Source organism: Mandrillus leucophaeus, unplaced genomic scaffold (genome assembly GCF_000951045.1).
Source record: "Mandrillus leucophaeus isolate KB7577 unplaced genomic scaffold, Mleu.le_1.0 Scaffold73, whole genome shotgun sequence".
NCBI lineage: Eukaryota > Metazoa > Chordata > Mammalia > Primates > Cercopithecidae > Mandrillus > Mandrillus leucophaeus.
In genome coordinates, this window is record NW_012107919.1 from 3,672,099 (window position 1) to 3,696,650 (window position 24,552).

Consider the following 24,552-nt stretch of genomic DNA (forward strand, 5'->3'; position numbering starts at 1 on the left):
TCCTTCCTTCCTTCCTTCCTTCCTTCCTTCCTTCCTTCCTTCCTTCCTTCCTTTCCTTCCTTCCTTCCTTTCCTTCCTTTCTTTCTTGATGAGGTTTCACCATGTTGCCCAGGCTCAAAATATTTTAGGATTTTTCTTGTGGTGCCTCCTGTGACCCATGGGTATGAGTATCACCCATTGGAAATATGTTGTTTAATTTCCAAACATTTGAGAAAATTCCAAATATCTTCCTATTAATGATTTCAAATTTAATTTGGTTTTGGTCAGGGAACATTCTAGGTAAGACTTTAATCCTTTTAAATGAACTGAGACCTATTTTTTGGCCAAGTGTATTGTCTACCTTGGTGAATATTTCATGTGCTGTTGAAGAGAATGTGTGTTCTGCTGTTGGTTGGTGGAATGTTTTATAAATGTCAATTAGGTCAGGTTGGTTGGTATTGTCCACGTCTTCTCTATCCTTACAGATTGTGTGTGTGTGTGTGTGTGTGTGTAATCTATCAATTAGTGGAAGAAGAATGTTGAAATCTTTAATCATAACTGTGAACTTATCTTTCTCTTTTCAGTTCAGTCAGTTTTTGCTTCATGTGTTTATAAGTCCTGTTATTAGGTATATGATTTATGATTGTTATGACACATTTATTATTGTTCTGATTTCCTGATTGACCTTTTTATCATTATGAAATATCCATATTTGTCCTAGTAATATCACTTGTCTTAAGGTGTGTTTTGTCTGATAATAATATAGCTATTTCATCTTTCAATTAACATTTGCATTATATATCTTTTTTCATCTTGTTACTTTTTTATGGGAGTAGTCATATTTCCTTTTCTTGTGTTGAATTTTAACATGAGGAAATATTTAATGTTCTCTTTTTTTGAGAACTATTGATTGTATTTTGTTATTGTAGTAAAATGTACACATTGTTTGCTATTTTAACCATTTTTATGTGTATAGTTCAGTGGCATTAAGTACATTCAGAAGTGGGCATGATTATGTACCAATAAAATTATGTTTACAGAAACAGCTGGGTGTGGTGGCTCATGCCTGTAATCTCAGCATTTTGGGAGGTTGAGCCAAGTGGATCACTTGAGGTGAGGAGTTCGAGACTAGCCTGCCCAACATGGTGAAACCCCATCTCTACCAAAATACGAAAATTAGCTGGGTGTGGTGACTTGCGCCTGTGGTCTCAGCTACTTGGGAGGCTGAGGCAGGAGAATCACTTGAACCCAGGAGGTGGAGGTTGCAGTGAGCTAAGATCTACCACTGCACTCCAGCCTGGGCAACAGAGCGAGACTCCATCTCCCTCCCCACCACCCCCCGCCCAAATAAAAACCAGGCAGCAGTCTGCATTTGGCCCTTTGACTGTAGTTTGCCAATCCTTGTTCTAGAGTTTAATTTATCATGTATACTTTCCAATAATATTATACCAAGGTTTATGATAAGTTAAGAAACTTACAATACGACATTATCATTTTCTCCTTCCTGTCCTTTGTGTTATCATACATTTTACTTCTATATGTTATAAAACTCACCATATATTATTTATTTCAAAGAATTATCTGATAAAGAAAATTTAAAATGAGATAAAGTATCTTTTATATTCACCACCACTTTTACCTCTTCTGTCACTCTTTATTCCTTTGTTTAGATCCATGTGTCCACCTGGTATATTTCTTCAACCCGAAGAACTACCTTTTAACGTAGTTCTTTAACGTAATGTGTGTGTGTGTGTGCATATCTGCTGGAAGGAATTCTCTCAGCTTTTGTCTGAAAAGGTGGTTTATTTCTCCTTAATTTTAAAGAATATTTTCACTGGATATAAAATTCTAGATGGATAATTTTTCTTTCATTAATTTTAAGATGCCATTCCAATTATTTTTTTTTTTTGCTTGCATTGCTTCTGGCAAAAGGTCTATGACAATTCTGATATTTCTAACCCATCTCTATAAGTGTCTTTATATCTCTGGTTGCTTTTAAGATTTTTCCTTCTTGTCTGTTTTCAAGTAGTTTGATTATGATATACCTTGGTATGGTTTTCTTGGTGCATATCTTGCTTGGAATTTATTAAATTTCTTTGCTATATATAGTTTTCATTAAATTTGGAAAAGTTTTGATCATTTCTTCAATTATTATTTTTCTGTCCCCTTCGTCTGCTTTCTGGGACTTCAATTACACATGTTAGACTGCTTAATACTGTCCCACAGGTTACTGAGGCTCTGTTGCATATTTTTTCAGTCTCTTTTTCCCTCTCTGCTTCAGTTGGGATTGTTTCGTTGTTATGTCCTGAAGTTCATTTATACTTCTTTTTAAAATGTCTAATCTGCTATTAAGCCTATTCAGTGAGTTTTTAATTTTATTTACTGTAAGTTTCATCTCTAGAATTTCCATTTGGTTCTTTTTTTTTCTTTTGGGATTTAAAATTTTTCTCTTCATTATGTTCGTATCATTGTCCTTTAAATCCTTGAACATTTGTAATAGCTGTTTTAAAGTTCCTTTGTTAATTCTATTAGCTCTGTCATTTCTGTATTTGTTTTTATTACGCTATAAAAAGTGACATAAGCAGGTAACATTTTCCTGCTTCTCTACCTGTCTAGTAAATTTTTTATTGTATTAGAACATTTTGAATTTTACATTGCTGATTGCTAGATTTTGCTATCTTTATTTCAAGAATGTCAAAGTTTTGTAGGAGGTTAAGTTACTTGCTGATAAGCTTCATCATTTTGAGGCTTAGTTTTAAACTTATGGAAGCATCTAGAATAGCCCTTAACTCTACGGCTACTTCATACCTGCTAGAAAGGCATGATCTGCTGGGGGTCTCTACAAAATGTCCCAGGTATTCAGTAAGTTCGTTCCTGTCTGGCTTGTTGGAACTCAGAGTTTACCTAGACCTGTGGGAGCTCTGGAAATTGCTCAGCTTGTGGCTCCCCTGTATGTCTTCATGGACTTTTACTCCTCACATGTCCCACTTAATATTCAGCAACAGATTAAATAGCAGATGTCTAGAGCTCTTTTTCTGGGTAGCTCCTTCATCTTCAGTACATTGCCTCACAAATGACAGCCAGTTTAGTCTCTTTAAATTCTGATGTCTATCTTCTCAACTCAGACCATCTTGCTTTGCAAGAGTGCCCCTTCCTTGTGCTGTGGTGTAGAAAGTGTCTAGGTAGTAAGCCTGAGTAATCATAGGGTTCATCTCACTTTTTCCTCTTTCTCTCAGAGAACACAGTTTTCCCTGTTTGTAGTTCGTTGTCTGAAAACTGTTGTTTCATACACTATATCTAGTTTTCTAGCTATTTACAGTGGGAAGGCAAGTCAAGTACTCTGGTATGGCTAGAAATCTAAATTTTAAAAATCCTGTAATATACGTTCTAGGGAAGTATACTATTTTTAAAGAGCTCTGTAATTTGTCCTTAAAGCAGATATTTTTATTTTTATAATATACATGTCTTTAATAAAGTAGATATTCTTAATACATGTGCTTGCTAACATTCATTTAATTCATTTTATCTGTGTACATATTCAATAAATATTTATTGACTATTGTCTGTGTCATATGCAGTGGAAAATTATAGGAATACAGTAAAAAACACATGGCGTTTCAAGGAATTTCCAATTTGTAGAAGAAACAGGTTAAAAAGTAATTGCAGTGTAGTGTGAAAAGTGCTTAAAGCAGCATATTCAGAGTAAGAGTAGTGGCACAAAGGAAGGAGAGATCAACTCTATTTAGATGAGGAGGGGCTGCTCAAGGCAGACCTCACACAGTAGGAGAATTTTTAGCTGAGTTGACAAAAATAAGAAATTTCCAGACAGAGATAACATTTCAAGTATGTGGAATAACATAGGCAAACAGAAATGTGTAATATCATTATTCAATATAGAAACTAGAAGTAGTTTGGAATAGTTGTAAATATAGGATGCTGGCAATGCAATAAGTAGCAGAAACAGTTGAAAAAGGCAGAAGACAGACTAAAGAGGGCACATTGTCCATTCATAGAAGTTTATTCTTGACTCTTTGAACTTTGAGCTTCAAAGCAAGGGAGTAAAATGATCAGATTTACCTTGCAGAAAGATCATTTTATTGATGATATGATAGACTAGAGTGGGACAAAACTAAAGACACATAGACCAGCTTGGAGAACATGGCAGTAGTCCAGCCAGGAGATATATATTATCATTTTAATATTCATTAATACAACATAGCTTGAGAGTGATAAATGGCAAGTAATTCATACACCCTCTGATTCCTTATAGCAATAAATATAGACTTGCATTCATAAATAAATCTTTCAGCATCCATTCACTTTCAAATTAAAAGTAGCTTGTTAATCATTTCATAAGTCATATATTTTCATTTTAGGAAATGTAGACAGTATAGAAACTTCAAAAGAAGAAAGTGAAGATCATGCAGTCTCACCACCTAGAAGAAGTGATTGCTAAGATTTTGGTATACAAACTTCCAGATGTTTTTCTGTACATGTGTTCATCTGGAGACAAGCACACCTAGATACTCATGTATGTGCACTTAAAAAATTAATATACTTACTGTGATGTTTTGTAGCCTTTTTCATTTACAAATTTGCCATTTTAACCATTTTCAAGTGGTTATACTTAAAATTACAATTCAGTGGCATTAATTACATTTTCAGTGTTATACAATTATCATTACTATCTACTTTCAAAAGTTTTTCATCACTTCAAACAAGAACTTGGTAACTATTAAACGTAAATCGCCATTACCCCCTCTCCTCAGCTATTAGTAACTTCTAGTCTACTTTCTGACTCTATGAATTTGCCTATTCTCTATATTTTATGTAAGTGGAATCATACAGTATTTGTCCTTTTTGTTTGGCTTATTAACACGATGTTTTCAAGGTTCATCTGTTTGTAGGATGTATCAGAATTTAATTCCTTTTTATGTGGAATAATATTCCATTGTATGGATATATCACGTTTTGTTTATCCATGCATCTGTTGATGGATACATGGATTGTTTCCACCCTTTGACTAGTGTGAATAATGCTGTTATGAACATTAGCATCTATTGGAGTCCATGTTTTCAGTTCTTTGGGGTATATACCTAGTAGTAGAATTGCTGGGTCCTGTGATAATTCTTTTTATTTATTTATTTTTATTATACTTTAAGTTCTAGGGTACATGTGCACAACGTGCAGGTTTGTTACATATGTATACATGTGCCATGTTGGTGTGCTGCACCCATTAACTCGTCATTTACATTAGGTATATCTCCTAATGCTATCCCTCCCCCCTCCCCCCACCCCATGACAGGCCCCAGTGTATGATGTTCCTCGCCCTGTGTCCAAGGGTTCTCATTGTTCAATTCCCACCTATGAATGAGAACATGTGGTGTTTGGTTTTCTGTCCTTGTGATGGTTTGCTCAGAATGATGGTTTCCACCTTCATCCATGCCCCTACAAAGGACAAGAACTCATCCTTTTTTATGACTGCATAGTATTCCATGGTGTATATGTGCCACATTTTCTTAATCCAGTCTATCATTGGTGGACATTTGGGTTGGTTCCAAGTCTTTGCTATTGTGAATAGTATCACAACAAACATACATGTGCATGTGTCTTTATGGTAACATGATTTATAATCCTTTGGGTATATATCTAATAGTAGAATCACTGGGTCAAATGGTATTTCTAGTTCTAGATCCTTGAGGAATGGTAATTCTATATTTAACTTTTTGAGGAACTGCTAAAAAGTTTTACTAAATAGTGGATATCTTTCTAAGTCCATAAAAATAGATTTACATCACAGTTTCCATTGTGTGACTAGGACATGCTGTAATTAATCTATCCACTTCCCTATTGGGCATCCTTGTACAAATGTCTTTGTGTATGTTTGTGACTATTTCTAGGATAGACTTCAAGAAATGGTATTGCTGGGTCAAAGAGCTTTCTCACTTACAATTTTTTTTTTTTTTTGGGAGATGGAGTCTTGCTCTGTCACCCAGGCTGAAGTATAATGGCACCATCTCAGCTCACTGCAACCTCCACCTCCCAGGTTCAAGCGATTCTCCTGCCTCAGACTCCCGGGTAGCTGGGACTACAGGCGCATGCCACCACACCCTGCTAATTTTTTTTATTTTATTTTAATAGATATGGGGTTTCACCGTATTAGCCAGGATGGTCTCAATCTCCTCACCTTGTGATCCGCCCACCTTGGCCTCCCAAAGTGCTGGGATCACAGGCATGCACCACTGCGCCCTGCCCTCTCACTTACAATTTTTGGCACATATTGCCAGATTGCTTTCCGGAAAGGTTGTACCAGTTTATAGTCCTACCAACCATGTATATGAGTACCTGTCTTCTCCAACCTTCTTAATGCTTCATCAGTTTTAATTTGCATTTTTGTTTTATTAAACATATTTTATGTGTTTATCAGTTATATTCCTTTTGTGTTAGTTTATATGTTCCCATTTGCAATTAAACATGCTTAAGTCTCTCCCATTTTAAAAAGTAAACACATAATAGAAATACTTTTGATCTCACACTCATTTCTAAATACCCTAAGTGTCTTCTTTGTAGAGCAAAGTTTCTTGAAAGATTGGTTTAAACTCATACTTCTTGCTTTCTTACTTCCCATTTATCCTTCAACATAGGGCAGTCTTGGCTGGGCATGGTGGCTCATGCATGTAAGTAATCCCAGCACTTTTGGGGGCCAAGGCAGGTGAATTGCTTGAGTGCAGGAGTTCAAGACCAGCCTGGGGAACATAGTGAGACCTTTGTCTCACTATTCCGTGAAAAGTCAGTGGTAGTCTGATGGGAATAGCATTGAATCTATAATTTTTTTAAAAAAATTAGCTGGGCATGGCAGTACACACTGGTGGTCCCAGCTACTTGGGAGACTGAGGTAGGAGGAGCACTTGAACCTGGGAAGCTGAGACTACCGTGAGCCATGATCACACCAATGCGCTCCAGCCTGGAGGACTGAGGGAGACCCTGTCACAAAAACAAACAAACCAAAACATAGGGCAGTCTGGCTTTGCCCCTTTACTCCATAAAATGGATATTATGGCCGGGCGCGGTGGCTCACGCCTGTAATCCCAGCACTTTGGGAGCCAGAGGCGGGTGGACTACGAGGTCAGGAATTCAAGAACAGCCTGGCCAACATGGTGAAATCCTGTCTCTACTAAAAATACAAAAATCAGTCAGATGTGGTAGCATGCCTGTAATCCCCGCTACTTGGGAGGCTGAGGCAGGAGAATCGCTTGAAACTGGAAGGCAGAGGTTGCAATGAGCTATCACACCACTGTACTCCAGCCTGAGTGAAAGAGCAAAACTCTGTCTCAAAAATAAAAATAAATTTAAAAATAAAATAAAATAAAATGGATATTGCATCCAGTCCCTTTGGATATTACACTTTTCAGTCCCTTCAAAGCATTTGATACTATTTCTTTCTTGAATTCTCTTTTCCTTTTCTTCTATTTCTTTCATCTGATTTTTTTTCTTTACCTCTCAGGTCACGTTTTTATGGTGGTAAGAATAATAACTATTATAATAATAGTTATAGCATTAATTGGGCAACTATCCACTATGTGTATTATATACATAATTTAATCTTTACAGCATCCCTCCCGCCCCGCCCAAGTGGGCTATGCCCTAGAGGTTCTTTCTTTCTTTCTTTCTTTCTTTTTTAAATTTTATTTTACTTTAGGTTCCGGGATACATGTGGAGAATGTGCAGGCTTGTTACATAGTTATACGTGTGCCATGGTGGTCTGCTGTACCTATCAACCCGTCACCTAGGTTTTAAGCCCCGCATGCATTAGCTATTTGTCCTGATGCTCTCCCTCCCCTTGCTGCCCCCTACCCAGACAGGCCCCAGTGTGTGTTATTCCCCTTCCTGTCCCCTTCACGTCTCTTGTTAGCTGTATTCCTAGGTATTTTATTATCTTTGTAGCAATTGTGAATGGGAGTTAATTCATGATTTGGCTCTCTGTTTGTCTATTGTTGGCATATAGGAATGCTTGTGTTCTTTGCACACTGATTTTTGTCTTTACAGCATTTTTGTTATAGATGAGAAAACAGCCTCACAGAGTGTAAATATTGTTGTAGTCAGCCTCTAAAATGGCCTGTAGTGATTCCCACCTCCTGTTACTCATTGCTCCTTTGTAATCCCCTCCACTTGAGTGTGAGCTGGATTAATGACTTGGTTTTAATAAATGGGATATAGTAGAAGTAATACAATGTCACTTCTGAGATTACATTATAAGAAAACTGTGGTTTCTGTCTTGGGTGCATATGTGTTTTTCTTTCTCCCACCCTCCCAACCATCATGAAAAGAAGTCTAAGCTGTCCTGTGAAGAGAGGTCCTGGATGATAAAGAGAATTTAGGCACCCCAGCCAACAGCTGGCACCAACTGCCAGCTATATGAGTGAGACTCTTCCAGCACCAGTTAAGGCTTCACATGATGGAGCTGTAGATGATAGCTTGATTGGAACCTCAAGAGAGATGCCGAGTCAGAACCATCAAGCCAACCACTCCTGAATTCCTGACCATTGAAACTGTGAGATGTTTGCTGTTGTAAACCACTGCGTTTTAGGATAATTTGGTATAGAGCAATAGCTACTATTAATACAAACTACCACAAGTTTCCTTCTAGGATTTCACAGCTAATAAATATTGAAACCAAAATTTGAACTCATATTAATCCAATCCAAAGTTTCTGGTCTGTTTTTCTCAATCTCTTTCACAATTTTCTCTTTCTTTGCCTCTCCCTTGGAGATTTTCATCAGCATTTTATCCTTTAGGTTCTTTTCCTCTCAAAATACATTCTCTGTAAGCAATGTATTTCTTCTCCTCCTCTTCCCCCTCCCTCCCGTCTCCTTCCCTCCTCCTTCTCCTCCCCTTCTTCTTTTCCTCCTTTTCCTCCTCCTCCTTCTTCTCTTTCTCTTTCTCCTCCTTCTTCTCCTCCTTCTGCTTCTTCTGCCCCTTCTGCTCCTTCTTTATCTCCTCCTTCTTCTTCTGCTCCTTCTTCATCTCCTCCTTCTCCTTCTCCTCTTCCTCATTCTCCTCCTCTTTATTCTCCTTCTCCTTTCTTATTCCTTCTCCGTTTTTCTTCAACAGGGTCTCCCTCTGTCACCCAGGCTGGAGTGCAGTGGCACAATCATAGCTCACTGCAGCCTCAAACTCCTGAGCTTAACCACCCCTCCTGCCCCAGCCTCCCAAGTAGTTAGGACTACAGGTGTGTGCCACCATACCCAGCTAATTTTAAAAAACATTTTATAGAGATGGGGTCTTGTTATGTCACCCAGGCTGGTCTCAAACTCCTGGCCTCAAGTAATCCTCTCATCTCAGCCTCCCAAAACACTAGGATTACAGGCATGAGCCATTTCACCTGGTCCAACTTGTATATTTTTGGTTGTCATCTGTCTGCCAATGATTTTCAAATCTACATTTATAGCATTTATAGGCCAATTTTCCCATACATCTAAATGGGCATTAGAATCCTAAAAGAAAATTCAGCAAACACCATTCTGGATATTGGCCTTGGGAAATAATTTATGATGAAGTTCTCAAAAGCAGTTGCAACAAAACAAAAATTGACAAGTCGAGCATAATTAAACTAAAGAGCTTCTGCACAGTAAAAAAAACTATCAACAGAGTAAATAGACAACCCATGCAAACTATGTATCTGACAAAGGTCTAATATCCAGAATCTATAAGGAACTTAAACAACTGAACAAGCAAGAAACAAATAACCTGTTTAAAAAGTGGGCAAAAGACATGAACAGACACTTCTCAAAAGAAGACATACAAGCTGCCAACAAACATGAAAAAAATGCTCAACATCACTAATCATCAGAGAATGCAAATCAACACCACAAAGAGATAACATCTCACACCAGTTGGAATGACTATTAAAAAAAGAAGAGGCTGGGCGCGATGGCTCATGCCTGTGATCCCAGCACATTGAGAGGCCAAGACGAGTGGATCACCTGAGGTCAGGAGTTCAAGACCAAGCTGGCCAACGTAGTGAAACCCTATCTCTACTAAAAGTAAAAAATCAGCTGGGCGCAGCAGCACGTTCCTGTAGTCCCAGCTACTCAGGAGGCTGAGGCAGGAGAATCGCTTGAACCCAGGAGGCAGAGGTTGCAGTGAGCTGAGATCGCACCATTGCACTCCAGCCTGGGCGACAAAGTGAGACTTCATCTCAAAAAAAAATAATAAATAAAAATAAGGTCAAAAACAACGGATGTCAACGAGGCTGCAGAGAAAAGGGAAAGCTTATACACTGTTGGTGGGAATGTAAATTAGTTCAGCCATTGTGGAAAGATTGCTCAAAGAACTTCAAACAGAACTACCATTTGACCCAGCAAAACTACTACTGGGTATATAGCCAAAAGAAAATAAATCACTCTACCAAAAAGACACATGTACTTTTATGTTCAATGCAGCACTGTTCACAATAGCAAAGACATGGAATCAACCCAGGTGCCCATCAATAGTGGATTGGATAAAGAAAATGTGGTACATATACACCATGGAATACTACACAGCCGTAAAAAAGAATGCAATCATGTCCTTTGCAGCAACATGGATGAAGCTGGAGACCATTATCTTAAGCAAATTAACGGAGGAACAGAAAACCAAATACCAATTTTCTTATAAGTTGGAACTAAACATTGGGTACTCATGAACATAAAGATAGCAACAATATATCCTGGGAACTACTAGAAGAGGTAGGGAGGGAAGGAGACAATGGTTGAAAAACTATTGAGTACTATGCCCACTACCTGAGTGATGGGATCAGTCATACCCCAAACCTCAGCATCATGCAATATAGCCATGTAACCAACCTGCACATGTATATTCTTAATCTAAAAGTTGGAATTATTTAAAAGGCAAAAGTAATAAATCCAGGTTCATTGGATATCACCACCTTAATGTATTACTAACTCTTCAAACTCAGCAAGTTCAAACTGAACTCATGATATTTTCCTCCAAATCTACTACTACGCCTGTTTTCTCGCTGAAGGAATGACATCCACCAGTCATCTACTTACCTAATCTGAACTACGGGAGTCGATCTTGACTCACCTTCTCCCTTAGCCTTCACATGCAATCATTGACCAAGTCCTATTAACTTTAGTTCCATAAATCACCAATGGGTTCACAGCTCTTCGTCTTTACTGATGTCACCTGGACTGCTGCAGCACTCTCCTGATGCACCACTCTGCCCCATGTGTTCTCTCCCTTTAGTGTTTTTCAGACTTCTAGGTTCAACCTATCAGTGGTTCATGGAAATTAGTTTGGTGGTTTGTGACCAGAATTCTTTTTAAAATGAAATAGCATAGGAAACATTAGTGTGTATAACAGTAGTACTGTTTGATTTGCCTATTGAGTTATAAAACATATTTCTCATTACTGGTTTCCATCAATGACGTTTCGAAAACATTGGTCCATTTTTTTGTACTGCAGCCAAAATGGTCTTTCCAGTCAGATCATGTTATTCACTCCTTGTTTAAAACCCTTCAGTGACTTCTCAGTGTCTTCCTGGTAGAGTTGAAACTCCTTAACACGCTGTGTTAGGCCCTTAATGACCTAGGCCCAGCTTACCTCAAGCATCATTTCTCTTCATTCTTCTTCCTGCATATAAGCTCTAGCCAAATGAAATCATAGTTCCATAAATATACTCTTAATCTTGCTAGCTCTTAAGCATTGCTATATACCATTTATTCTTTCTGGAGTGCCTCCTTATCCCCATCTGTGACTCCATATCATACTTCAGGTATGTTTAGCTAACACCTTCTCCAAGAAACCTTCCTTGACTCCCCAAAACAGGGACAGGACTATTCCTATATGTGCCCATGGTAACCTGTATTTATCCCTATCAGAGCACTTACCACATCCTATTAAAGTTGCCTGTTACTTATTTTCTTATTTTCATACCAGACTGTAAGTTTTTTGAGGACAAAGACTGTATTTTGTTCATCATTGTATCCCAAAGCCTAGTACAGTGCTTCACACGTAACATGTGCTCAATATATAGGGGAAGAAAAAGCATGTTGGACTGATTCGCTGTTTTAAGGATACATAAAAATACTGCTTCACCTGGCATGGTGGTGAGTACCTGTAATCCCAGTTACTTAGGAGGCTGAGGCAGGAGGATAGTGTGAGGCCAGAATTTTGAGGCTTGTCGTGCACTATGATCGCACCTGCGAATAGCCACTGCACTCTAGCCTGGGCAACATAGCAAGAGCTTATCTCTTTAAAAAATAGACTACTTCTCAAAACAATTTACCTGCCATGTCTATGTTGTTTTTAATAATAGGGTGGTTCTATTACATGTAACATGTGGTATTATATAATAATGTGGTATGCATGTTTGAAAATGTATAAATGTTTCCATTTTGCTTAAATATGATAGACTATATAAAAGGAATGTAAAGTGATGTCGTTATAGAGTATGGTATATTAAATTTACTAAAAAATCATTTGACTTTCAAATAGAAATTGCTGAATGGTTGAACTGAAACACAGATTCCACATTTATCACATTTGCTCAAATGTTTTATACTTGTAAACAATGTTTTTAAAGAATCTCTTCCATTTTACACTAGAATGCTCCAGAAGTAAATAATGAAAACAGTGAAACATCAACTGAAAAATCAGAAAACACCATTATACAGAAATGTAATACTGAGCAAGAAATAAGGGAAGAAAATATGGAGAATTTTTGTTCAGATACTGAATACACAGAAAAAGAAAAGAAAGAAGGCTCATTTATAGAGGAAATCATTATAGAAGGTAACCTTAAAATTATATTGGTATTTTCTAATTTGTATGTTGATATTTACAGTAAGTATTTTTGAGAAAATTACATTTCTGTCTCCCCTCTTCATGACTTATTCCTAGTCTTTTTGCATTCTGGTTTCTGCCTTCACTGTTTTGCTGAGAATGTTCTTGGAGTCACCAGTAACCTTCTGATGACTAGACCTAAGGCATTTTTCTGAATTCAGATAACCTTTCTGTAACCATTGGAATAATTTATTAATTCTTCCATCTTGAAAAAGTATTGTTTAAAGATGATACTGATTGGAGGTGTTCAAACCTAGGCTGAACAACCACTTGGTGGAGATGTTGTAGAGAGAATGATTGGACTTCAAAAAACTCTTTCAAAAACCTGAAATTTATATTCTAGATTAACTATATTAAAAAGTTGAAATATTTGTTAGAATATAGATGAATAAAATTTATGTCTTAAGTAGATAATTCTATATACTTGTCCAAAAACTATTCAAGAATTTAAAAATATTCACTGGGTAATGAATAAAAGTGATGATTGTCAGTCTTGAAGAAGCCAGTTAGCAATTTCTAGATACAGCTGGACCTAGGTAGTAATGGAAATCAGAGCGTAACCTGTTATGATAAATTAATTTTTATCAGCTATGTATTTATGTGGGATTGTACTGTATGTCCTAAATGAAGCAAATAGACGAGAAAAATAAACCATTTTGTAATACCTCAACTCACTTTCCCTTTAAAAAACCAAAAATACTTTGCTATTATGAAATTAAAGTTTAATATGGGTACAGCCAAATATTCAGCATGCTAAAGATATATTTGTTATAACAAAGGGAACCCAGTATTTAGGTAATGTTGATGTCATTAAGTTTGTATAATTATTGACCCATAAAATATTTAAGGTTAAATTTGTTTTTATAAAAATAGGTGATAAATATGTTTTATGAAATCAGGCTTTAGTGTATAATATAAAATTTTACTGTGTTCCCATCATGACAGATTTACAGCTTTTTGAAAAAAGCTTCAAGAATGAAATTGATACTGTTGTTTCTCAGGATGAAAATCAAAGTGAAATGTCCTTAAGCAAAACCCTCTCCTTAGATAAAGAAGTAATTAGTCAAGTACAAACCTCGAATGTTATGGACAATAAAAAATCAGTTACTACAGAAGTAAAAGACAAGATATGCTTGGAAAAAGACAATGGATGTACAGAATTTAAATCACCAAATAATCCTTTTGTTGTGTTAGATACGATAGAAACAGAAAAAATACACCTAGAAAGAACCGGAGGATTAGATGTTCACCATACAGATGTACATCCGGAGGTTGAAAATAACAAAACACCATTTAACAGTAATTTAAATGAGACAGCACACAATACGTATAATAATAATAATAATAAAGATGTTTCTGAAAATGAGCCATTCAAACAATTCAGATTGCGTCCAGGGACTCGAGAACATGCTCTAGAGAAGGAAATTACAAATAGTGACCAAACCAAAGCAGATATGGATTTATCTCTAGATATAAAAAAAAATCTTGTTCCATGTCAGAAATATAGTTTACAGAATTCAAGTAATGTTATGTTAGATGATAAACAATGTAACATAAAACAAATACAACTGTTAACTAAAAAAAGTGAGTGCAGCATATTACTTTGTAAACAAACTTCAGATTTTCTGCAAGTCTGTAATGATACTTCAGAGAAACCTGAACTAACTGTTACCTGTGATACAGTAATCGACCACCACGTTTCATCTGCTGCTTTTAGTGATAATTCAAAAGTACTTCTTAAGAACTCAGATAAAAATGTTAATAGTATGCCTATGTTGGTGAAACCCAACTCAAGCCCTGGGGGAAAAACTATGTGGAAAAACATGAGTGATATGCAAAACAGTCAATTTAATAACTGTTTGGGATACTTAGAAAACAATAATGTGAACATTTCCCATCTTCATCTTAACAATGAGAATAGTCATTCTTTACAAGCCAAAGATGTGAAAACTGCTGTTCACATGAAAACTTGCACAGAAATACAGTTTTCCAATAAAAATAATCAGATTGATGAGAATCAGGTAACTGAAGCCACAAAAAATGACCTCTTCCTTGTTGTGAGCATTAATGAAAGACAGCATACGTTGTTAAATAATACAGAGAAAACAGAGTCATTAAATGACATTGTTTCAGGAAAAATGTTCAGTAAAGGACAGCTGGAGGAATCACATTCATTTCACATAGAGCCATCTGGAGATTTAGTAAACAGAAGCGGAAGGTCAACCTTTGATCTTTCAACTTCAGATAAAAAAACTGAGAAAACTCCAGTATACATGAATTTTTCAGACCCCGGTCCTTGGTCAAAAGTAAATCACATTGAAAGTCAAACAGCGAGCAGTTCAACCCCTAGCATTTCCTTGTTGCTGAAGGAGAGACCACTAGATCCATCAGAAAACAAAAAGATCATTCCAACGGCTCTTTGTAAAAATATTGGTGTGGATGATGTTGGAAAGAATATTGGACCAGGTAAGAAAAAAGTAATGTTTTAATTCTTAAAATATTTTTCTACTTATTCTTGATGAATGTGTACAGTCATATTTTGTAAATTTTGTTTTAAAAGTTTGTCTTAATTAAGGAATAGCAAAAACAACAGATGTGGGTCATTATTTTAAATTAGGAACAACTACCTAATATTCTTTTGTTTTTTAACTTTTAGAGCAAATGCAGTGAAGTAGTTAAGGCTTCTGCCAAGTGTGCATATTTATTGCTCTTCTTTCTATATGCTCATCATTCATCCTTAAAAACTTTCTTCCCTCAGAACATTTTAGTTTATCTCCTGTGTTGTCTTTCTTTGCCCAATTTTCTCTCCCTTTCCTTAATTTTTCTATTTTTATCTGTCCCTTCACCCGCACCAGAAATCCACCTCTTCCTTCTGTTTTATAAGTAATAATGAGGCATGACATTAATATATTTCCTACGACCAGTATTTGTCAGTTGAAAACACTTTAAATTGAATTCCTTAACATATATTAATGCATTCAGATGTTAAAGAGAATAGAGGGATTGTTCTGTTCTTAAAAACTGCCATATGAAATGACATACTGTCCAAGTTTTATTTTAAAATACTCCAGAAAAAAATAGGGGGAGAGGTAAATGGATGAAATACGTGACTTAATATTGATGGAATACATTGAAATACATGGCTGTCTACATTTTTGTTTTGTTTTGTTTTTTGTTTTATTGATTGATTGATTTTTGAGATAGAGTCTTGCTCTGTCACCCAGCTTGGAGTTCAGTGGTGTGATCACAGCTCACTGCAACTTTAACCTCCCAGGCTGAAGGAATCCTCCCGCCTCAGCCTCCTGAGCAGCTAGGAGTACAGACACGTCACTGCACCCAGCTAATTTTTAAAATTTTTTGTAGAGACAGTTCTCACTTTGTTGCCGAGGCTAGTGTTGAACTTCCAGGCTCAAGTGATCCTCCTGCCTCAGCCTCCCAAATTGCTGGGAGCCACCACACCCGGCCTGGAAATTTTTCACGAAAGAATTTAAAAACGAAAACATACTACATTATCATGAATTGGTGCTGTATAAATGTAAATTGAAAATAAAAAGCAGTAGTTTAAGAAGTATGATCATGAGGAAAATGGTTTTTTATTGTTTTTATTTTCAGGACAGCATGTTTTCTTTTAATAGCAATCTCATAGTCAAAAGTTGCTGAGGTTGTTAAAGGCATTCTTAGATTTTAAGGGAACTTTGTGGGTTTAACATTGTGCACTTAGACACCTTAAAAAGATGCAGATTCCAAGGAAAGCTTTTGTATGGCCCTCAGATTTAACAGGCTTCTTTTAAAAAGGAAATTGAGAAATATGTAAAGAGAATATTTGGTGATTAAAAACAAAAATATATCTTGTTTACTAATACCAATGGGAAATAATGTAGGCAAAAATCAAATAACCAAAACACTGTATAACCTCATTTCCCAAACTGCAATTTTTCAATGCCACAAAATATATTACTTAAAATTCCGTTAACTTTTGGTTAGGTACTGCTTTAGGTGCTGGTCTAAAAATCTGCCATTTTTTCTTAAGTCCTTTCTTGCAAATTAAATTTCAGTGATATATAAGATATAAAGGGCGATACCTAAAATTCTGTAGAAATTCAACTTGTAAAATACTCTTAAATATGCCATCAGTATCTTTTAACCTTTGTAATTTACATATTTCTCTAACTAATTTCTATCAATTTATTAAAACCCAGTGTGACCCCTTCTAAGTAACCCTTTGTTGGACTTCTCACTATGGCCAATTTCTTTAAATAGTTTATAAATCTGGCATGTAGTTGGTTCTGACTTTTTCCATTAATCTCAGTTGGTAAAATGTTCACTATATAAGTGCTTACATGTGTGGGAAATAGAGTAACCAGGGGAATAATGATAACATGAGTTATTTTGTTTTAGAAGGTATTTATACCATTTCTTTCACTGCTTTTAATGTAGAATTCTAGTAATTAGGTTTTAGAAAGTAGCAATAATAAAATCTTGCTTGTTTTCAGAAATGAAATGCCTAATATAAGCGCAAAGTCTAGGAAAACTGCAAAATAGTCAACATTAAAATAGAAATTTGTTGCTTTTTAAATACAAAAGCATAGGAGAAACAAGTTCAGTCACTAAAATGAGTACCTAGAGAAAAATTCAGTTGCTGTCATTTCCTCTTTGTCAATCAGATACTACCAGCATTAACAGAGTTGCTGACACTTTGAATAACTGGAGTATCCATCCAGATCCCACGGGAGAACCCAGTGAAGAGAAGAATGCAATTGCAAAGACTTTTTATGATTCTTCTTTTCCCACAGAACATGTAAGTCAATTAAAAATATTGCCGAGCAGACCTTAGTGAGCTAATTCTACAGATATGTGTAGAACTGTATGCATCTGGATGCTTTAAGACCTAACTGATCTCCAAAATAATATCAAGAGGGCAACATGGCACCATTTTTCACAATTAAGGTTGATAGAAAACAGCAGGAAAAAGTCACAGTATATAAATCAAATAGATACAATCCAGCCTGTTTTGGGAAGGAGAGTGTGAGGCATCAGATATGTACTTCTATTTTTTACTCATCTAAATTTGGAAATAGTGGTATTTGAGCATTTAAAATTTTATGTTAATAAAAGATGTCTAAAAGCTAATCAAGTCCAATTGTTTTTAATAATGCTTAAGTTAATTTACATTATTTTTGGAAACTGAGATGGAAAGAATTTAAAACTATTTCAATTAGAACACGTGTGAAAGGATCAAGTATCCACGTGATACTGTATGGATATATGTATTAAAGTATTTGTAGAAATTATATGGCTTCCAGGAGTCTATTTGTCATAAGGAAATCAACTAACTATAGCAGGAAAGTTATCTGGTTAAATGTATAAATTTTATATCATAGTGTGTAGAACTTTAGCAAGAAAAAGGTTGTAGTGTTCAAACTATTAAACAACTTTCTCTTTAGCACATACAAAACGATTATTATAGTACTAACACATCCTTAACAAATAATAACAATGTATTTTATTTTCCTTTATAAATAGGAGAAACCTCAAGTGAGATAGTATAACTCTTCTGGGAGAGTTGAGACAAAAATTAGGAACTATCCTTGATATGGTTTGGCTTTGTCCCCACCCTAATCTCACCTTGAATTATCAATCCCACAATTCCCATGTGTCACGGGAGGGACCCAGTGAGAGGTAACTGAATCGTGGGGGCAAGTCTTTCCTGTGCTGTTCCCAGATAGTGAATAAATCCCACAAGAGCTGATGGTTTTAAAAATGGGAGTTTCCCTGCACAAGATCTCTTCTCTCTTGCTGCCGCCATGTAAGAATTGCCTTTTGCCTTCCACCATGATTATGAGGCCTCCCCAGCCATGTGGAACTGTAAATCCATTAAACCTATTTTTCTTCCCAGTCTCGGGTATGTCTTTATCAACAGGGTGAAAACAAACTAATACAGTAAATTGGTACCAGGAGTGGAGTGTTGCTGAAAAGATACCCGAAAATGTGGAAGCAACTCTGGAACTGGGTAACAGGCCGAGGTTGGAACAGTTTGGAGGGCTCATAAGAAGACAGGGAAAGTTTGGAACTCCCTAGAGACTTGTTGAATGGCTTTGACCAAAATGGACAATGAAATGAAATCCAGTCTGAAGTGATCTCAGATAGAAATGAGGAATTTGTTGGAAACTGGAGCAAAGGTTACTGATCATGTTTTGCTAAAGAAATTGGTAGCATTTTGCCCCTGTTCTAGAGATTTGTGGAACTTTGAACTTGAGAGAGACGATTCAGGGTATCTGGCAGAAGAAATTTCTAAGCAGCAAAGAATTCAAGAGGTGACTTGGGCGCTATTAAAGGCATTCAATTTTATAGGGGAAACAGCATACAAGTTTGGAAAATTTGCAGCCTGAACAATATGACAGAAAAGAAAATCCCATTTTCTGAGGAGAAATTCAAGCTGGCTGTGAAATTTGCGTAAGTAACAAGGAGCTGAATGTTAATCTCCAAGACAATGGGCAAAATGTCTCCAGGGCAAGTCAGAGGTCTTCATGGCAGCCCCTCCCATCACAAGGCCAGAGGCCTATGAGGAAAAACTGGTTTTGTGGGCTGCGCTCAGGGTCCCTCTGCTGTGTGCAGCCTAGGGACTTGGTGCCCTACATCCCAGCCACTCCACCCATGACTAAAAGGAGCCAAGGCATAGCTCAGGCCATTGCTTCAGAGGGTACAAGCCCCAAGCCTTGGCAGCTTCCATGTGGTCTTGAATCTGCGAGTGCACAAGTCAAGAATTGAGGTTTGGGAATCTCTTCCTAGATTTCAAAGGATGTATGAAAACGCCTGGATGTCCAGGCGGAAGTTTGCTGCAGGGGCGGGGCTCTCGTGGAGAACCTCTGCTAGGGCAATGTGGAAGAGAAATGTGGAGTCAGAGTCCCTATAAAGAGTCCCTGCTGGAGTGCTGGCTAGTGGAGCTGTGAGAAGAGGGCCACCATTCTCCAGATCCCAGAATGGTAGATCCGCCAACAACTTGCACTGTGCACCTGGAAAAGCCAGACACTCAATGTCAGCCCGTGAAAGCAGCTGGAAGGGAGGCTGTACCCTGCAAAGCCACAGGGGCGTGGAGATGCCCAAGACCATGAGAACCCACCTCTTGCATTAGCGTGACCTGGCTGCCATGCTGGATTTTGGACTTTCATAGGGCCTGTAGATCCTTTGTTTTGGCCACCCTATTTGGAACAGCTGTGTTTACCCAATGCCTGTTCCCCCACTTTGTATCTAGGAAGTAACTGACTTGCTTGTGATTTTACTGGTTCATACGTGGAAGGGGCTTGCCTTGTCTCAGATGAGACTTTGAACTTTTGAGTTAATGCTGAAATAAGACTTTGGGAGAGTGTTGGGAAGGCATTATTGGTTTTAAAATGTAAAGACATGAGATTTGGGAGGGGACATGGGCAGAATGATATGGTTTGGCTATGTCCCCACCCAAATCTCATCTTGAATTACAATTGGTCTCACAATTCCTACATGTTGTGGGAGGAACCTGGTGGGAGGTAATTGAATCATGGGGGCCGGTCTTTTCTGTGCTGTTCTCGTGATAGTGAATAAGTCTCATGAGATCTGATGGCTTTAAAAGTGGGAGTTTCCCTGCACAAGCTCTCTTTTGCTGCCGCCATGTAAGAATTGCCTTTTGCCTTCCACCATGATTATGAGGCTTCCCCAGTTATGTGGAACTATAAGTCCGGTAAACCTATTTTTTTTTCCAGTCTCCGGTATGTCTTTATTGGCAGCGTGAGAACGAACTAATACACCCTTTTCACATTTTCCTGAACTTATAAGCAACAGTATAGTTTCCACTTGGTATGTATAAGTGTGTATCATTAAAATGTGTTGACTAAACGGCAGTAACTCTGGCATTGGAAAATCTAAGTTTTAACCTTGCCCAATTGGGTAAGTCATAGAATCAAAACAAACATGAAGCTTGAGGGCATCAAAACTAAACATCCGTTTCTAATTAGGGTGAATCCTTAACCCTTATAAGATAGCTGTTCTACTTTCAAACAGCGGAAATTTCACATCTCACTTGAAAGCCCATTTTTATAATTAATCTAATAGGGGACAGTGACATAAATGTGAAATAACTTTCCAGGGTCATTAAGTCACAACATGTGGTGGACCTAGGCTAGGTATCGTGGCTCTTAGTCAAATGCTATATTATACTTTAACTTTCACATAGAAAAAATGTTTCTTCTCAAAGATTGGTGCATATAAAACAAACTCAGTTCACTGGCTGAATAGACATTTTCTAAGTGCTTATTACTATGTGCAAGTACTATGGTAAGCTTCCTTGTCCCAGCTTAAAGCTTGATTGCAAATTATCATGTAATGTGGGGCAAATCCAAAAGTAGATCTCCTTACAAATTTAATAGACCACAGCCACACCCATTCCTTTGCATACTGTAAAGACTATTTTGGCACAGCACTGAGAATTGAGCAGTTTTAAGAGGCCATTTGGCTCTCAAAGCTGAAAATATTTACTCTGGCCCTGTTTGGAAAAAGTTTACCAACCTCTGTTATAAATGAATTTTATGAAGACTTATAGCCAAAAAATAGTTTTTTACTTTTCAACATATTTTGTATACAGTCCACATCAATTCTGTTAAATTCAGGGAAGGTATTAAGTACCAATCCACTTTCTCTCTATGGGTTCAAAGTAACTTGAAAAGATGGTATGTTTTTCATTGTTTTTGGCATTAGGTTGTTAGCCTACTGCAATCTTGATTATATCCAGGAATGAGGATGGAAGACCGGAGTAAGCAAAGCAAGCCACTTACTTTCTTTTTTTATATCCAATGAATTAGATTCATTTAAGTTAAATTTTAAAATATAATCCCAGGCAGAAATAAAAGGACTAGTACCAAGCTAGGGGAAATTTTTAGGCCAAAAATGAGATCTTGTAAGTCAGGCTGAAAGAGAAACAGGTGATAAATTTCTAAAAAGGATAGAAGGGGAAAGAACAAAGATACAAGGCAATATATCTGACAACAGCTAGAATTAAAATTACTGCAGTAGGCTGCAGAACTCTCAGGTAAGTTAAACAGGACAAGTTTTGTTAAGTGCAAACATTAGCTAATCTACACTATATCTTGTTTCTCTAAAGTCAATCCCTGCTCCTACCCATCTCAGCAAGTGGGTAGTTAAGAGGAAGGACACTAAAGCAATTATGTGTAAATGTGTTCTTCCTTTCCATCAAGATAAAAAAGTCAAAGAATCAGGATTTTGGGAAACTATTAATTTGTACTTGGATGCCAAATACACCAAAATGGACCTAGCATTTTGATGGCAAAATAGAAACATTAAATCATACAGATCATCAGTCATTTTACTTCAGAATTAGTAGCAACCTAGATTTAGATTTCACCTAGTTTTCCCTGTCTGTTTTTCATGTTGCATGAATTAGAATCCTTTCTGGCCCCATGGGCTAAATGAAGTATGGTGAACACACTTACATAGCAGACACTATCAGAAATATTTATGTACATTTTTATCCAATTATTCTTTCTGGTAATAGCATCTGGGAACTAAAAGAAGCTAATGAATAAACTGAAGCCCAGAAAAATTAAATGACTTGCCTAGGTTCTCTTAGCAGTCCTGTGCAGACACTTTTGGAAGAACAAAGCCAATTAGACAAATATGAACAAAGAATCACCCCAAAAATCAGAGGTAAAACTCTGAGGGGACTAGTGGTTGACTACAGAATTTTCAGGGAGGGAACCAAAAAGAGCAATCCAAAAAGAATACTCCTTAGGGAGCCGTGAACTTATCATTCTAAACATTTAAGTTCATTTTAAAAATAAACTTATTACTAGGCCAGGTACAGTTGCTCACGCCTGTAATCCCAACACTTTGGGAGGCTGAGGCAGGTAGATCATGAGGTCAGGCGTTCAAGACCAGCCTGGATAACATAGTGAAACCCCGTCTCTACTAAAACTACAAAACATTAGCTGGGCATGGTGGTGGGTACCTGTAATCCCAGCTACTCGGGAGCCTGAGGCAGGAGAATCGCTTGAACCTGGGAGGTGGAGGTTGCAGTAAGCCGACATGGCGCCACTGCACTCCAGCCCGGGCGACAGAGCAAGACTCCATCTCAAAAAAATAAAATAAACTTATTACTACATAATCTTAACACTGAAAATGACAATGTTACTAACATGCCACTTTCACCAGTCAAATTGAAAAAGATTTTAACGTAAGGCAGTACTCAAAGATCTTCACAAAAATTTATGAACGAATGATATTCACTGCCGCCTAGTCAACAGTGACCATTTTCTTACAATTTAAATGTCCAGAAATGAATTGCAGAACACAGAATATGATGGAGCTATCCTCTTAACAAACTTAAGAACAGGAGGAAATGCTAAAAATGTTTAATACAGCATATAAGCCAATAAAAATATAACCCCAATATTTAAAAAGTGGATAGAGAAAAGAGACCAGAAGATTTACACAAATTCTTTAATAGTGGTTGGGATCTTGGGTGATTTTAATGTAATTCTTATCCTGTTCCAGATTTCTAAAATACACATGTATACCCCTTACAACTAAAACATAACACAGTATGGCTCACTCCTGTAATCCTAGAACTTTGGGAGACCGAGGTGGTCGGATCACTTGAGCCCAAGAGTTAGAGAGACCAGGCTGGGCAACATGGCAAAAAATACAAAAATTAGCTAGGTGTTTTGGCACATGCCTGTAGTCCCAGGTACTCAGGAGGTAAAGGTGAGAGGATCACCTGAACCGGGGAGGTAAGGCTGCAGTGAACTGTGATTGTACCACGGCGCTCCAGTCTAGGTGACAGGGTGAGACCCTATCTAAAAAAAAGGCCACCATAATTGTTATTTTGAAAACAATTCAGTATTCCTTTTATCTATTGTTTATTTTTGAGAAAGGGTCTCATTCTGTTGTCCAGGCTGGAGTGCAATGGCATGATCTTGGCTCACTGCAACCTCCACCTCCTGGACTCAAGTGATCCTTGCACCTCAGCCTTCTGAGGTGCTGGGACTACAGTTGCATGCCACCATGCCCAGCTAGTTTTTGGTAGAGATGGGGTTTTGCCATGTTGCTTAGGATAGTTTTCAACTCATGAGCTCATGCAATCCACTCGCCTCAGCCTCCCAAAGTGCTGGGATTACAGGTATGAGTCACGATGCCTGGCCCAGTATTCCTTTTGAAGAGAACATTTTATCTGGGAATCTCTCAATCAAAGATTGTTTTGCATGAAATTAACTCAAATTGCCGGGCACAATGGCTCACACCTGTAATCCCAGCACTTTTGGAGGCCAAGGTGGGTGGATCACGAGGTCAGGAGTTCGAGACCAGCCTGGCCAACATGGTGAAATCCCATCTCTACTAAAAATACAAAAATTAGCCGGGTGTGGTGGCACGCGCCTATAATCCCAGCTACTCAGGAGGCTAAGGCAGGAGACTCACTTGAGCCCGTGAGGCAGAGGGTGCAGTAAGCAGAGATTGTGCCACTGCACTCCAGCCTGGGTGACAGAGCGAGACTGTCTCAAAAAAAAAAAAAAAAAAAAAAAAACAAAAACAAAAACTAAAATTAATTTTTGGTAGGGATAAACTGGAAACAAATATTCAATAGTAGGTGATAAATCATCAAACATCCATAAAAGGGAGTATTTTGCAGCCACAGACAATTGTTTATAATGACCTAAGAAACTGCTCAGAGGAAAATACATAAAA

General features: G+C 37.3%; 1 protein-coding gene across 2 annotated transcripts in view; it reads left to right on the forward strand.

The window, feature by feature from the left end:
• The window catches only part of CCDC73 (coiled-coil domain containing 73), a 172,946-nt gene that overhangs the window by 146,911 nt on the left and 1,483 nt on the right, over positions 1-24,552 (forward strand). For both annotated transcript variants that reach the window (XM_011965578.1, XM_011965579.1), the window contains exons 15-17: positions 12,588-12,774; positions 13,771-15,291; positions 17,490-17,623. In XM_011965578.1, coding sequence (XP_011820968.1) covers positions 12,588-12,774; positions 13,771-15,291; positions 17,490-17,623 — 1,842 coding nt within the window. The remainder of the gene's footprint in view (positions 1-12,587; positions 12,775-13,770; positions 15,292-17,489; positions 17,624-24,552) is intronic.